At 41.2% G+C, this 16,028-nt stretch overlaps 1 protein-coding gene across 1 annotated transcript in view; it reads right to left on the reverse strand.

Moving 5' to 3' along the window:
• Window positions 1-5,273: 5,273 nt before the first annotated feature.
• The window catches only part of LOC115257144 (vacuolar protein sorting-associated protein 54-like), a 33,170-nt gene continuing 22,415 nt past the window's right edge, over window positions 5,274-16,028 (reverse strand). Inside the window, exon 3 of the mRNA XM_062851248.1 lies at window positions 5,274-8,163. Within this exon, the coding sequence (XP_062707232.1) occupies window positions 6,145-8,163 (2,019 nt within the window). The 3' untranslated portion in view covers window positions 5,274-6,144. The remainder of the gene's footprint in view (window positions 8,164-16,028) is intronic.

Here is a 16,028-nt window from a genome sequence, read left to right on the forward strand (position 1 = left end):
TTAGTGCATAGGTTCCCAAACTTTTCGGGTGTGTGACCCCCTTTTGCCAGCAGACGTACTTTTCGCGACCCACCATAGTAATTCCCTCATTTGTTGTCTGTTACAGTAAAATGTTCAACTGCCCTTCGCGACCCCCTGGATGAAGGCCGGCGACCCCCCTGGGGGGTCGCGACCCACAGTTTGGGAAACTATGAATTAGTGTATTCTTATATTTTTATATCCTTTAACCACTTAATACTCAATTGGGAAAGACAAATGTTCCAGAACTAAAAAAGCACTTTTTCCCAATTCGATGAAAATAAAAATGTCTGATTCTCATGTTGGGGGCGGCTGATCAACGTCCGAGTGCCAGGAAAGGACTCTAAGGTCAACTGTGCACTATGGTCCTCCGGAAAGTAGGGGGTTGGTGTCAGGCAGGGTTCCTGATTTCCACTTTTCATCTTCTTCCACATTCGAATACAGTCAGCAGCGAACGGTTGTCGCTTTAGTTTGTGTGTTTGCTTGTCAGCGACGACAACAAACTCCGGCGAGCGGTGGGAAGCCACACTTGGAATTTAAACATTCGTCCACATTCGCATCGCAAGCGATCGAGCGGTGATGCGATTCGTGAGTGATATTGCGCATACGAAATTTTGAAGTTTTCAAAAATGATTATCGTCGGGGCCCGTGGCGCAGTGGTCCACACGTTCGCTTCATAAGCGGATGGTCATGGGTTCGAACCCAGCCCCGGCACTTGCAATTTTTCGTCAGTTGCTCTTCCCCCCGAGAGCAGCTGGCACCTGACCCTCTTCGGAGCATCTAACGGAGCTCTAACGGACCCGGAATTTGGATATCGGCGAACCGCAACTCATAATGGACCCCCCAATCGGACTGGAAAAGGAACAGCAGCCACACATCAGCATCATCGTGCTCATCATTCTACCATGGACAGGGTAGAAAAGTTGAAGCGAAACAAGACACCAGTTCGATATAGTTGAATTAGAATAGAATACATGTAGGCGCTGTACAAAATGTAAGTGCAGCGTCCAATTGGAATCGCTCACGTAGTGCCCTAGTGGACAAAAGAGCTGTAAATTAGGTTAAGTGAATAAGAATAAAAAAAAATGATTATTATTTTCTTTGCTTATCTAGAATTTCAACAACAATGCACTAAAAATGTTTGCATTACATGCAGAAATTCGCTTCTTGTTATGATAATAACCGCTTCGATCGTTCACCAGCATTCGTCACCATTCGCCATTCATTCATTCGCTTGCGATCCAAACTGCGACGATCGACAATGAATATCCATGTCAAGCAGCATGCGCTTCGCTTCCCACTGATTATGGGGTTGCGTGTTTGATCACGACAATCCGTTTTCTGCATCTTTCTCGATTCGCTTCAGCAAAGAGGAGTGAATATGAATGGAGTGAGGCGAATATACCGATCCTTGGTGTCAGGCCCTACGAGCCAGCCGTAAAATACCATTGTAACGGAAAATCAGCAACAAAAAGCGAACAAAAAGGACTTGCGATTGGAAACTCGGTGCGTGGAACTGCCGATCTCTCAACTTCATTGGGAGCACCCGCATACTCGCCGATCTACTGAAGGACGGCGGGTTCGGCATCGTAGCGCTGCAGGAGGTGTGTTGGTCAGGATCCATGGTGCGAACGTTTAGAGGTAATCATCTACCAATACCATCTACCAGAGCTGCGTGCAACACACGTGAGCCAGGAACAGCTTTCATCGTGATGGGTGATATCAGTGATATGCAGAGGCGCGCGATCGGTTGGTGGCTGATCGACGAAAGAATGTGCAGGTTGAGGATCAAGGGCCGATTCTTCAACTTCAGCATAATAAACGTGCACAGCCCACACTCCAGAAGTACTGATGATGACAAGGACGCATTTTACGCACAGCTCGAACGCGAGTACGACGGCACGTCTCCGACATTATCGACGTCAGGACCTATCGGGTGCGCCAACATCGACTCCGACCACTATCTGGTAAGGTGACCAGATTTGTCCCGTTTAAATACGGAACACATTTCGGAAACTCAACAAAAAGCAAATCAATGTCCAAAAACAGAACTTACCTTACCTTACCGGTCAGACTAAGGCCGGGGTGGCCTCTGCTGTACATAGTAGCCGCCTCCATTCCACTTGGTCCATGGCTGTTTGTCTCCAGTTCCGCACTCTGCGTAGGGTCCGCAGATCGTCCTCCACTTGGTCGACCCACCTAGCTCGCTGCGCTCCACATCTTCTTGTACCGGTCGGATGACTTTCGAGATCCATTTTAGTCGGGTTGCTATCCGACATCCTGATGACGTGACCCGCCCACCGTAGCCTCCCGATTTTTGCGGTATGGACGATGGTTGGTTCTCTCAGCAGCTGATACAGCTCGTGGTTTATTCGCCTTCTCCAAGTCCCGTCTTCCATCTGCACTCCGCCGTTGATGGTACGCAACACCTTCCGTTCCAAAACTCCAAGGGCGCGTTGGTCCTCTGCACGTAGGGTCCATGTTTCGTGCCCATAGAGGAAGACCGGTCTAATCAGCGTTTTGTAGATGGTTAACTTCGTGTTACGGCGAACTTTATTCGATCGTAGAGCTCTGCGGAGTCCAAAGTAAGAACGATTTCCTGCCACTATGCGCCTCTGAATTTCTCTGCTGGTGTCGTTGTCGGCGGTCATCCAAAAACAGAACTGCATGTTGTTAATAGTGCTATTTCAGCTAGAAAGAACGAATAATTGAGTCAAAAACGTTAACTATGCTCCAGGGACAAGTGTTTGAAAATTTTGTTGTCCCGTTAAATACGGGACGGATGGTCAGCCTATATCTGGTGATGGAAAACTGCGCCCAAAACTCTCCGTCATCAACAATGTACGGTGCAGGCGACCGCCACGGTACAACCTAGAGGGAATGAAACAACCGGATGTCGCCTCAGCATACGCGCAGAATCTCGAGGCCGCGTTGCCAGACGAAGGCGAGCTCGGTGAGGCCCCTCTAGAGGACTGCTGGAGTACAGTGAAAGCAGCAGGGAAGTTGAGGATGCCATTAACCAGCTCAAAACCAACAAAGCACTCACGTTATTGTAACGTAAATGATACGCAAAATACATGTCTATTTAGGGGCCGTTTATAAACGACGTAGACTTTTTGGGAGGAGGGGGGTCTGGTCAAAGTCTACGCTTCATATAGCGCTTTTAGTTCAGCACTGGACTATCGCACTAGTTTTCACGAGTGCGAAAACGCAAATAAAAGTGCGCGATTGCATCCAATCAACTTGGTGTCCTCAGAGCATTTATTCAGCATACATCGAAGAAATAGTGCACCGAAGACATCAATTTGATTTGATGCAATCGCGCAGTTTTATTTACGTTTTCGCACTTATGAAGACTCAGTGCGCAGTCTTGTGGTGAACTAAATGCGGTATACAAATTTTAATTTTTTTGTATGGACGAAAGTTTACGAGGAGGGAGGGGGAGGTCTAAGATGACCAAAATTCGGTCTACGTGGTTTATGAACCGTCTCTTACCTGTTACCTCAAGTCGTTTAGAGTGGTTTAGAGTGTAGAAAAGCATGGTAATCTCTAGTGCAGCCTTTACCGACGCGTGTGTTTCTTATGGGGTTGGTGGGCCCATAGTTTGAGAAAGGTGGCTCTAGTGCATGTAGATGAGCAAACTACACACTAGTGTGGGTCATCGGAACCGTTTCCTCAGATCAAAGCTTTTTTGGTTCAGTTTCGGGTCCTGAGTATCTGTTCAAAATTTGAGCACGATCGGTTGCGTCTACACTTTGCGCATTGCAATTGAAATTTGTATGGGATTATGGATGGAAAACATACTTTTTTGCATTTTTGTCCGAAGTTGAAAAAGTTTGTCTGAAACTTTTTAACCGATACTATAAAATGATAGCCTCCGGGGTCTTCGACAAAGTTTTTCAGGACACCCTAGGCTATGTTTTCACTTTATCGGCTACATGGTTTTAGAAAAATTGGAGCTTGTTATAAGAGAAATGTAAAATAGTAGTTTACGCAACAAGGTGCAGAATGATGATTTTTACAGCACGAGTCGTACATTTATCCAACGAGGCTTGCCGAGTTGGATAATTACGACGAGTGCTGTAAAAATCGAGTTCTGCACCGAGTTGCGTACAACGTTTTTTGCAATTTCATAAATTACCGCTTGAGGATAGTTTTTAACAAAACTTCCATCAAACTGCACACTGATGTTCATAGCCATTTTTAAGAAAGTCTGATCATAGCAGGTTATACTGTGCAGTTGTCACAATTTTTCAAAACTGCGTGCAGAAGGCATCAAGCAGTTGATCAAAACTTAAAACAGTGCTGTAATGGTTCATTACGCAACGCAAATCAGTGCTGTAATGAACCATTACAGCACTGCTTATTTGGTGTGGGAAAGTAGGCCTTTTCCTGTCAGATTTGCGTGAGGAAAAACAGCCTATTACGATGAGAAATTGCAAAAAAGTGTTTTCCCATGTAAAACCCCATACAAACTTCAAACGCGATTCGCAAAACGTAGACATAACCGATCGTGCTTAAATTTTGCACACTTACTTGGGCCCTGAAATGGGATCAAAAAAACTTTGATCTGATGGGAAACCATTGATTTTTTCATTTTTCCATATAAACGATGACCCACTCTACTACACACTGCAGTTATTGTACATTGATAAGCGTTCCTCGTAGCGTTTTCTGGAGGATAAACATCGCTAAATTGTCAATTTAGCACCACGCTACGAGACCAAAAATTTAGGATAGCCAAATGTAATTACAGCATCCGCTCGATAACTGACTGCTGTTTAACTGGACTGCTTTTTAACTGGGCGCTCGATAACTGGACCAAAGTCCAGGTAAAAAGCAGTTGTCTGTCAAAAATGAACGAATTTTAACCTCACATTTTGCAAATCAGCAAACAAAACAAAATATAACAATAACCTCCGGCTCCTGGAGCTCAGTCTAGTTATCGAGCGACGCCCGCTAACTGAACTGTCGTCAAAGCCCAGTTATCGAGCGGAAGCTGTATTATGGACAAGCGGGTGCCCCGCAGGAAGTAACTTGTGTTTACACTTTAACGTTCACGAAATAGTGACGCGACGCCCGTTTGCGAGCCTTCCAAATTCCTTGATGTTCATTTGGCAGACCAGATCATGTGCTACCAGAGTTCATTGGAAGGCTAGTCGAATAACAGTGCAGATTTACTACCACACAGGTAGGCATTCGGATTGTTTAGAATACCAATCAAAAGAGTCGTTTTCCAAGTTTATACAATTTTTATATTCATTTGAAATTCGCTGATTTCCTATCAATTGTTTATCTAAGCTATCCAACATGCGTGTTGTAATATTCTCGACAAAATCTTACACCTTCCATGACATAGATGCACTCTCGCGTGGACTTGCACAAAAACACAGAATTTAAGCAGAGCAAATAAATATGTGTGTTATGAATTGACAAAACTTTTAATGGCAATAGGTTGACTCGTATGAAAAAGATTTACCTTTGTTTATCGGGCAACAAAACAACTACACAAAATCTAGAAATAAACAACCTAATTCGATTGTTGGAATATGGAGAACGAATTATTTTGAATTTTGCAGATGTCTGTTTCAGCTTAATACAGCCAGGCAAAAAGTTGAGAAAGGCAAGTTAAGTATCTCGATCCAATCTTAATTCAACCATGATTTGGGTTTTCTCCTCATGCTTTTTCAAAATGTTTCTTATTTAATGCCCACACTCTATTATGGGTATCCCAGCATCCTTTAATTTGCAGTGAATAATTTGTGAATTTCCTTTCATTTTTTTGGGAAATAGTGATCGAAAATTTTAAAACTTTTACAAAACAGCGAAAATTTTAAAACTTTTACAAAAAAACAGCTCAAATATTTTTTAAATCATCATAAAACAAAATAACATGTTTAGAGTCAAATAATTGTAGATACCCGAGAATAACGCTGACACAACGGTAACACTTACACATTAAAAAAATGATCACCATCAGAAGCGAACCTCTATTCTAAATAGCTAGACTTTCTAAAATAAGGAATCTTTAAAATACTTTAACAAAAAGGAAACATATCCAAACTGACCGAGACACAAATTCCACTCACAAAAGGATCAAGCCCCGTCTGCACTGAAATTTAAATCCTACTTTAACCAAATATCGTCCAAAGTTTCGTCGCGCAGTTCCTCCGACGGCATCGCCTTCAAGGTCCGCAGGGTTTCCATATAGAACGTCAACTCAGACACGACGGTGCCGTGTTGGGGTCCCCCGTTGTTGGTGATGTTGTTTCGCAGCAGCTGCTCCCGAAGTTTGTCTTTGAAGTTTTTGTGTACCACCCGGTAGATGGTAGCTACCTGTTTTTCCGGCAGGATCGGCGCAATTGCCTCGTGCAGTTTGACAAACTGTCGGCTGATGTTGCGGAATGGTTGGGAAGGAACCGGCGGCCGTGCGTCCCAGTTGGACAGTTGGTTGGTGACGAGATCGCAAACGATGGCTAACACTTTGTTTTCTATTTCTTTGATGTGGGAGGCGAAATCTTTCTCGATTGAATCGTAACCGGTGAGGATGGTCGTTGAGCCGGTTGAGGTACCATTTGGTTCCAGGGATTGGAAATGACGTTTGACGTGTGGCAACAGCCAGAGGACTAGTTGTAGAGCACGAGATACGAGGGCAAGATTACCGCTGGTGATGGTTTTTAGACCGGCCACATGTAAGGCACCGGCACCGAGCACTAACTGACAAGAGCGAGAGTTGAAGGTTCTTAGTAGATCGATCACGTTGCGAGCTAGCTGGGTTGCGATTACGGGCAATTGAGAAGCGCAACGACAGTATTCACTAACGATTTGCACTAGAAGCAGAGCAGCTCCAACCAATGCGAACGGTTGTCCGTCCACCATCAGTACAGCTTGTGGAGGCGGCGACGAAACTGGAGTTCCTCCGTTCATTTCTGAGCTTTTGTTCCATAGAAAAACTCCTTTCGAAATGCTTTCCACCATCTTTTGGAACTCAGCAGGCACCTCGGCTTGTTTCCACCGTTCGCTATCGAGCAGCAAAGCCATTTTCGATTTCCGCTCAGAATGGAACTTTTGAGCATACCTCGTTCCTTGAGCTCGCAAGGCCAACTTCAACGGGACACTCTGAATTCCACAAACTTCTTCACAACCATCGCTAAACCGTTCTACGATTTCCGTTAGTTTTGCTATCTGATCGGCACTGACCGAGCTCTTCTCCAGGCTTTGGTTAGATACCAAATTGGCGCAACGTTCATGACAATAATTGCAAACACTTTGCAACAAATTGGCTAGCTTCGTTTTGACTACTTCATAGTCTTCAGCGGAAAGGAATGCTTCTGTATCTATAAAACTCACATCATCCGTAATCTTCCCGGCGCTTGCATCGGCAGTCTGTTGCATCACATCATGAACCGATCGAACTCGCCTCAGCAACCTCATCAATGTGACCGTCGCCGTTTCCAATAGTACAATCCACTCCGACAGTGACAGACTCTGCGCTTCCTCTCCCGCTCCAGTCAAACAAACCTCCGCATCCCCCGAAGCGATGACCTCGATCACCATCTGTTTCACAATTGCCCGAACCGTTGTAATCGCTTCCTGCTTGTAAGTATCAATGAAATCCAAATTCCGCTTCCGCAACAAACCCGATATAATACAAATCAACTTATCCTCATCCAACACCTTCTCGACCAGCCTATTATCCCCGGCAAATGGCCGATTCAGATCCGACGTCGAGTACCGCTCGAAATCCGTCGTCAGCATCTTATCGATCAGCCGTTCCATCTCGGTTAGCTGCGAAGGCAAATGCCGGAAGCAATGAACGCCCACAAGTTCCGCGCTCAGAATTTCCTGGGTCGTGCTGATCAAATCCAGCGCCGCGACGTAATCCTGAGTGCTCAGCAGAAGCTGAATCATCGGCTGAGTCTGATGCACCGTGGACATCAGCTTCAGCCGTTCCAGGACGATGTTATTGTTGGAACGGACCCGCTCCAGGCTGATGATTTGCAGCGACTCACGGATGATGGTATCGTCGATCAGTTTCAGTCGGGAACGGAGTCGTGATACAAGAGCGGTAGCTTCGCGCATCTGTTCCATGATGGCGTCCTGGGAGGTCATTGCGTGGAAGAATGCCGATGATTTTTCAGCGACCTGTAAATGAGAAAAAACGGATGTTTAACGTGCCGTTACGTTAGTTATAGGTAGTTGTTTATGCAACTAGTCGCAAAATGTTGATTTCTTCAGCAAAACAAATAGGTATAACACAGAATTAACCTCGCACTGAGCAATGTTTGTACAAGTGCGGTTCCGGTTATGATGGTATTGACCACGTAGTTTGGCAATGCCCGAATAATGACGCCTCCGGAGCACTACTATTGAATACCCTTGAGGCCCGTGGTAGACAACTCTTTGTTCATGTGAGAGATGTGTTGGGGACCCGCGATCTTATCTATATACGGTCCATTATTGATTTCCCTCGCATGTAATATATAAAGACCTTCTCTCAGTACTAACATACTTAGGAAAGCAATAAGTTGTATGTAATTGTATACAAAAAATGAATTCGGCTCCGTGATGCGTTACACGCGATTGAGCCATTAATAAACGAACTAGATAACAAAAATGTTGAAATCCAGATTCGGAACTTCTTAGCAATTAGCAGTAAAATAAGGAAGATGCTAAGTTTCCAATGCATGGCCTTGGCCAATGATCAATGCTCTTGTTTTGTTTTCTAGTTTCCTATAAGAAACAATCAAGTTTGATAGAACGAAGAGCGCTTTCGTTGGGTTGACTCTCTATGAAAAGTCTACCTAAATAGCTTTTTTTTGTTTGTTTTTTTTTTTTTTTTTTTTTTCAAAGTGATTACGGCGGTAGCAACACTGTGCTTATGTTCTACACCGCACCCTTTCCCTACATTTGCTTCTAGGAGCCTCTATTTTTGTTTCAACACACAGAAGTACGTAGGCGTGTGTGGCCCAAGTCGACACTGTTTGGCCTGCGTTGAACAAAAATAGTTTTACTAAAAGTTTCCCCTTTTTTCTTTTTGTCAATTGGTTTTTTAGTATGATCCATGTAATTAGTTAGGTTCTTGTCAATTTGTCAGTTATTCGAAGTAGATCTCCAAGGTAACAGTCAATTAAGTCATTCTGAACTGTTCTATCATAGCAGCTTTAGTCTTTGCTTTATTGAAGTGTAGTTTTATTTGAAATATGCTGAATGTCGTTATTGAAAAGATACGTCTAGAACTGTGTCCTGCTAGTTGTTCCGTCATGCACATACGTCATGTCTTAATAATGCCTAGGAGATTAACGAAAACACGTATGTTCGGTCAGATGTCCACTGCGTATAAAGTTAAGGAAAATAGGCTTCTTTATTGTCAGTTGTTATGTAAGCCTCACTTGAAGCACTGCCCGTGAGAACCCTGTCATCTGTACACCAACTAATCCGTATCTTCGTACACAGCTAAATACTGTACTGTCAACCGGCGAAAAGCCTACGGGTAAACATTAAAAAATGAATAATAATGCTGTCTAGCGCAATGTTTCCTATCGGCCATTATTGTAGTCTAGTCCCAACTGCAAGCTTCTTTCCAATCTTAGCGTCAATTGTCTTCTAGATACTTCTAGACAGATTCATCGAATCAGTCGAACCCGTATGTTAAGATATAGTCGATTCTGTGTCAAATTGTTTTCTTGATTTTTACTTATCTGTGTTCATCTCTTGTGTCCTTAAAATGTCATCGGTCCAAAACCTACAGTTACATGTTACTGAACTTCTGATATTTTTTCTGTTGGTGTCATAACATCATCTAAGAGATAAACAAAAATTGCTTGTCAACTATTATGTATTCATCCCCCTACAAATACTATGAAAAATATTCAAATTCGTTCTGTACTATCGGTCCTATCAAGATAAACTATGTCATTTTCTCATGCGTGGCCTAGAAATGTCAACCTAGTCATACAAAAGTAACGTTGTTCAATTAATAAAAAGCAGTCAGTTTTTTGTCCAGTCCAAACTGTCACGTCAAGTGTTCGCACGTTAGCTTCGAATCTATCTGTAGTAGCTAGACGCGTTCGGTAAATAGGACAAACCCTCTGGTAGGGTTCTCATACATGCTCTGAGAGAGAGTAGCCGAAGAGTGAAGCATGGGCTTCAGATATTACCGAATACGATAATAAAGTTTAGTTTTATTTCGACTACCAACTGACTATAACGTCTTTTAAGTAGCATCTGGAAAACCCTCTAATATACCTGAAAGTCCGCAATTAACAGTGTCGACGAGGTAGAATTTTGTTTTCAACTCCCGTGCATTTCACGTCCGCCGGTGTGCAATTGTGTGCTATTGGCGTGAATTTTTCGGTGTAAGTTGATTTAGGTGAATTAGTTCATAGTGAAAATCGGAAGTTTTTTTTTATTTCACCAGTTGTGTAAAATACGCGTGCAAATTTGAAGTGCAAAAAAAAAAGTTTCTGCGGTCAAGTGATTCAGGGTTTACCTCTTTCTTGTCTCTGGAACAGCGTAGTGGCGTACAATCCGCTTTTTCCGTTTCAGAGATAACCATTTTGCATTTTGTGGAAGAGGCTCCTATTTTTTTTATTCAATAGCATATTGAAATAGTAAAACCTTTTGTTGTGCAATCTTTAGCCATCTTTAATCATCTTTGCCTTTTTAGAAATTTCAATACCATTTTCTTTTCATCACAACAACAGGTCGCAGAGCGCGGTGCTGCATCACTGCTCTATTGTAGTCAACTGTGGCGCCAGGCGGTAAAACGGACACAGACCGAACGCAACTCACAGCTTTTGCTGTGCCTAGGGCTGACGTTTCGAGTGTAACAGAAAGCAACCGCCGTGAAGAGCATCGATTGCTAATCTGCGAAAGTGCATTTTTTGTGGTGGTGTGTGCTGCTGGCTTGACTGCTGCTTGTTTGTTGATGGTGCATAAAGAGTTCATCGACCCTTGCTAGTTGATGACCCGTTGGATTACCTACTGCTGTTTTTGTTTGTTGCTGCTGCTGGCTGCTGCTGCCAGGTCCAAGTGCATTGAGGTTTTGGCTTTCCCTGGCCGGCGATTTCGCTTTGCAGGAGATTGTTTGCTGTTGCTGTGCTTTGGTTGCTCAGGATTTTCGCATTGAACTTTTGTTTGTTCATTGCCGTGTTTACAGGTATGTAAATTTGTTTCTTTCATATCAATTTTTTTACTGTTTTTTTTGCTGAAGCAAGCATTTTTGGATTTGATAAGCTTTGCTTTTTTGTGTTTTTATTCCATTTTTTTTATTGGTAGGATGTCATTAACTACGACAACTGAGCCGTATGTACCGGGTACGATCCCGTTTGCTCAGTATTTAGAGCAGTTGGAGTTCTTATTCGAGCATAATAATTACTCCGCTGACAAATATAAGATTTCCTTTTTGGCCGTTTGTGGCACCGAGGTTTTTAACCAGGTCAAGCTCCTATTCCCAGGTCAAAATATCAAGGACTTGACTTACAGGCAAATTACTGACGAATTGAAGAGAAGATATGACAAGAAAGACTCCGACGTGATTCACACGTACAGGTTCTGGACCCGCAGGCAAGGTCAGCATGAAAAATCCGAGGATTTCGTGCTGGCAGTGAAACAATTGGCCGAACTGTGTGATTTTGGGAATTTCAAGGACCGTGCTATCCGTGATGCGCTAGTGATTGGGACATTCGACAGGCAGTTGCAGAAGAGGTTGTTTGATGAGGAGGACCTGACAGCTGCTAAAGCGGAAAAGCTTATCGTGAATCAGGAGTTGTCATCTGATAGGACTCGTTTGGTGAACCGTGATGAGGAGAAGCGAGTCAGTGTTGTAGCTAGGTTGGGTAGACGAGTTGAGCGAGGACCAGCTGGGCAGAGTTTCCGTGGCAGGAGTAGAAGTTTCGATCGCGGCCATTCTTATTATTCTAGGAGTAGAAGCGGAAGAAGAAATGGGGAGCATGACTCGGAAAAAGTTTTCACTTGCTCTTTTTGCCATAAGACCGGGCACACAAAAAGATTTTGTTTTAGGCTGAAGAGGAAGAGCCCAAGAAAAAGTCCTCGGAAAGACAAACCTTTTGTAAAGTTCATCGACTCTCCTAAGCCATCATCCTCTAACACATCGGGGCTTTTCAAGAGGTTGAAACGGGATCTAGCTTCCGACTCTGATGATGACGAGTCGCCTTGTATGATGATTGCTGCCAGGACTAGAGCCAACGAACCATGCTATGTCGATGTTCTGGTACAGAAGAGGCGTTTGACCATGGAAGTCGATTGTGGATCCGCTGAGACTGTAGTTTCCGAAGCTTTTTATTCAAATAACTTATCTAAACTTCCCATCGAGGATAGTCGACGGAAACTTTATGTTATCGATGGCAACAGACTCAGCATTTTGGGCAAAGTGAAAGTTTCGGTTAGTTTGAATGGAGTAGTGGAGGAACTTTATCTGATCGTGCTGCATGGAGACAAGGACTTCGTACCGCTGATGGGTCGCAGCTGGTTGGATATATTCTACGCAGGGTGGAGGAACACCTTTTCCCGTCAAATTTTGCCGAGCCAACGTGTAAACGCCGTAACCAATGAGAATGCGAGGGAAGAAGCAGTAGAAGAAATAACAGGGTGTCGACTCAATTTTGAAAATCAAATTCCCTGACTTTCCCTGACTTTCCAGTCACTTTCACTAAAAATTCCAGGTCATGTAAATCTAACCTTAACGATATCTGCTCATGAGATGAAATTCAGTTTTCTGAATTTTCCTGCTTTTTTTCTAGGAGTGGAAAAATAGAAAAAAAAACCAAGTGAAATGCACCAGATTTTTTCCAATACATTTGGGGCATATTTACAGTATTTCTTCAGAATTATTCTACCTGATACGCTGTGCTGAAAATAACTTTCGACAAGTCCACCAAAAATTCCCTAATTTAGATAAAAGTTCTTTAAGAAGACCAACTTACATTTTTTTTAATAACGCCGACATTGCAACTAGGATATTTGAAAGACATTACTCCTAGAACACTATTAGGGTGACATCCCAATTTTGTTTTATAAGTTAGAACTACTTTACTGCCCCCACTCGCATAACAGTCCCGTTTGCAAAAAGTAGGAATTGAGAAAACAGCATTTGAAGTTTGAAAACTTGTTTCCATATAAAACTTTGAAAAATCGCCAAAATTTGAAGAATATTTCGATCATCTCGAAACTTTCACAGATTGCTTTGCACATGAATATATGACTGTAAAAAATATTACAATCACTACAAAGTTGTTCAGTTTTGTGTTACGTGACACAAAAATCCATGATGGGACTGTTATGCGGGTACTTTTGATATGGGACGCTCATGACTTGGTATTTTTTTCACATATTGACATAAAAAATCATAATTTTTATAATTGTTTTTGGAAGTACATCGAAAATGATGACTATTCATAACGTTAACTCAAAAATGATGAAAAGTCAAATGGGACAGTTATGCGAGTGGGGGCAGTTTAGATGTTCAGAATTTGTGGCTGCAATTTTGTCGCAAATTTCGCATATTCATAATGAAAAAATCTCAAAATAAAATCCGTTGAGCACTCTACAAAATCCTTCAGCAAGAAATTATGTTGTATAAATTATGTTACAAAATACTTTTAATAGCTCCATCAAGCGCTTTCGAAAATTCGTACGGGTTTGCTCTCTAAGCATTCATTGAAATCGGTTGAATCCTTAAATAAGATTACAGGATGTCTAGTAGATGTTTCGATATTCTTCCCCACCCCGATTCCCTTCCCCACGTAGACTTTTGTTCATACAAAATTTTTGAAATGTGTATGAAGATCAGGCTTTGGCCGGACAGTTTTGTTTTCAGAATTTAACCCACATAGGTATTTTTATCAAAGAATTAAACCTGCATATAATACTATCTGGTACGCATCATTGATAATATCGGATGTATTCGTGAGTTATCAACACAGATATTTTGCCGTACCAAGAAACACTTCTAAAGTTCACCCAAATTTTTAAATTTACAATAATTTAAGGACAAGGTATTTGGAGTACATTGCTCAAAATTTCTAGAGCACCGTTTTTTAGAACCGTTGAACGGATTTGGATTAAAATGCATCACGCTGTTGACAACCACTGAACAATTAGCGTGATGCATTTTAATCCAAATCCGTTTAACGGTTCTAAAAAACGGTGCTCTAGAAATTTTGAGCAATGTACTCCAAATACCTTGTCCTTAAATAGTGGTCTGTTCGAGAACACAGTAGAAAACTTTTTTGAATCTTGGAAAAAAAAACTCTAAAGAATGCTGTTTCACGATGTCACCAAGTCATGTCACGAGTAATCTGAAAAAAAATAATCATTTAAATCATGTGAGGACTATGCCAGGAGACCAGGAGAGGATGGCGTTTGGATACAAAACTTGTGAAAGGCATGCGAAAAGTCTGGTAAGGATTTGTCAAGGAAAGTTTGCTAAATAATTTTAGAAAATTCATTGGAAATTGTATTTGAGTTTTGCAAAAGAAGACTAGTTCAAGGATCTGGGTAAAATATTTTAGATTTTTTGGGGTCAAGATATCACCATGAGTTAAAAATGTATTAAAAAGGTGTGAAGTAACTTGGGAATCCAGTTCTCTAGTGCATAAAATTTTAATTGCCTTTAGAAGTGCTTAAAGCAGAGCGTTAATGATTAATCATAAATTTAATCATGATTATTGATTTAGATTAATCAAAAATCATTAATCATATCACAAAAATTTCTCTAATTAATCATCAATCTTAATCACACTGATTTCGCAATTTAATCATTAATCAATAATCATAATCATAAGAAAAAAGTTAATCAATCATTAATCATTCATACCCTAAAATGATTTATCATATAAAATATATTATTCAATTAAAGTTGGTTTAATGCTGCTCTAAATATTATAATTTATGATTCTTCTTTCAAAAATCTCCCAGACAGAGTTACTTTTTATTTTTGAAACTTCAAAAATATTTTAAACAGCAAATATATTTTAATCACATCCAGTTTTTTGTGATTGATTAATTATGATTAATCATGATTTTTTATCAATGAGCCATTTTTAATCATTAATCATAATCAATAATCACAGATAAAACCAAATTTAATCATAAATCATAATCTTTAATCATCCTTAAAAGCAAATTAATCATTAATTATAATCAATAATCACCGAAATAAAAAAAATAATCATCAATGATTAATCATGATTACAATTTTTGTTAATCATGAACGCTCTAAGAACACTAAGTTGAAGAGGCAGACTAAGCTTCACTGGGAGCTTATATCTAGAATGAATCAGACGAAGTACTACGCAATCATTTCGGGAAAATTTTCCAGGGATTATTACTCAAGTTTCAACTAAGATATCTCCAGAAAATAATAAAAATTACTAGTGGTCTGAACAACAAACTTCTGGACATCGCAAGACATTACCCACCAAAAAATTCATTAGCAACCCATCAAGATGCAGGAGTGAGGCATCTCAAAACAATATCACCAAAAGTTCGCCAAACATCACATTGAGTATAGTGTCATGTACTTTTAAGTTTTAGATTATTAACCGGACTTATAATTTTGTTATGAAATAAGGCTTCATGTTAAAATGCAGAATAGCATTACGTTAACTGAATGCTACAAAAATCAGGATGAAGTTAATACATTGATTTGATCGTAAATCAGAATGATGGACGTTACAGTTTGAAGAAACAATTTAGCAAGTTTTTCAAATTCCATAACATGTGGTATAACTGGAATACATCGTTTTATGATTATCGTGGAAAAATTTCCCTGACCATCAACAAAATTCCCTGACTTTCCCTGATTTTCCAGGTCCAAAAATAGATTCCCTGACATTCCCTGACTTTCCAGGTTTTTCCAGGTAGTCGACACCCTGAATAAGGAGTAAGTTTCCAGCGCTTTTTGATAAGAATTTGTTGAATCTGATCGTTGGTTTTGTAGGTGACTTGATTCTAAAGGACGATACTCCGGTCTTTAGGAAAGCGTA

Source organism: Aedes albopictus, chromosome 2, assembly GCF_035046485.1.
Source record: "Aedes albopictus strain Foshan chromosome 2, AalbF5, whole genome shotgun sequence".
Taxonomy (NCBI): Eukaryota; Metazoa; Arthropoda; class Insecta; order Diptera; family Culicidae; genus Aedes; species Aedes albopictus.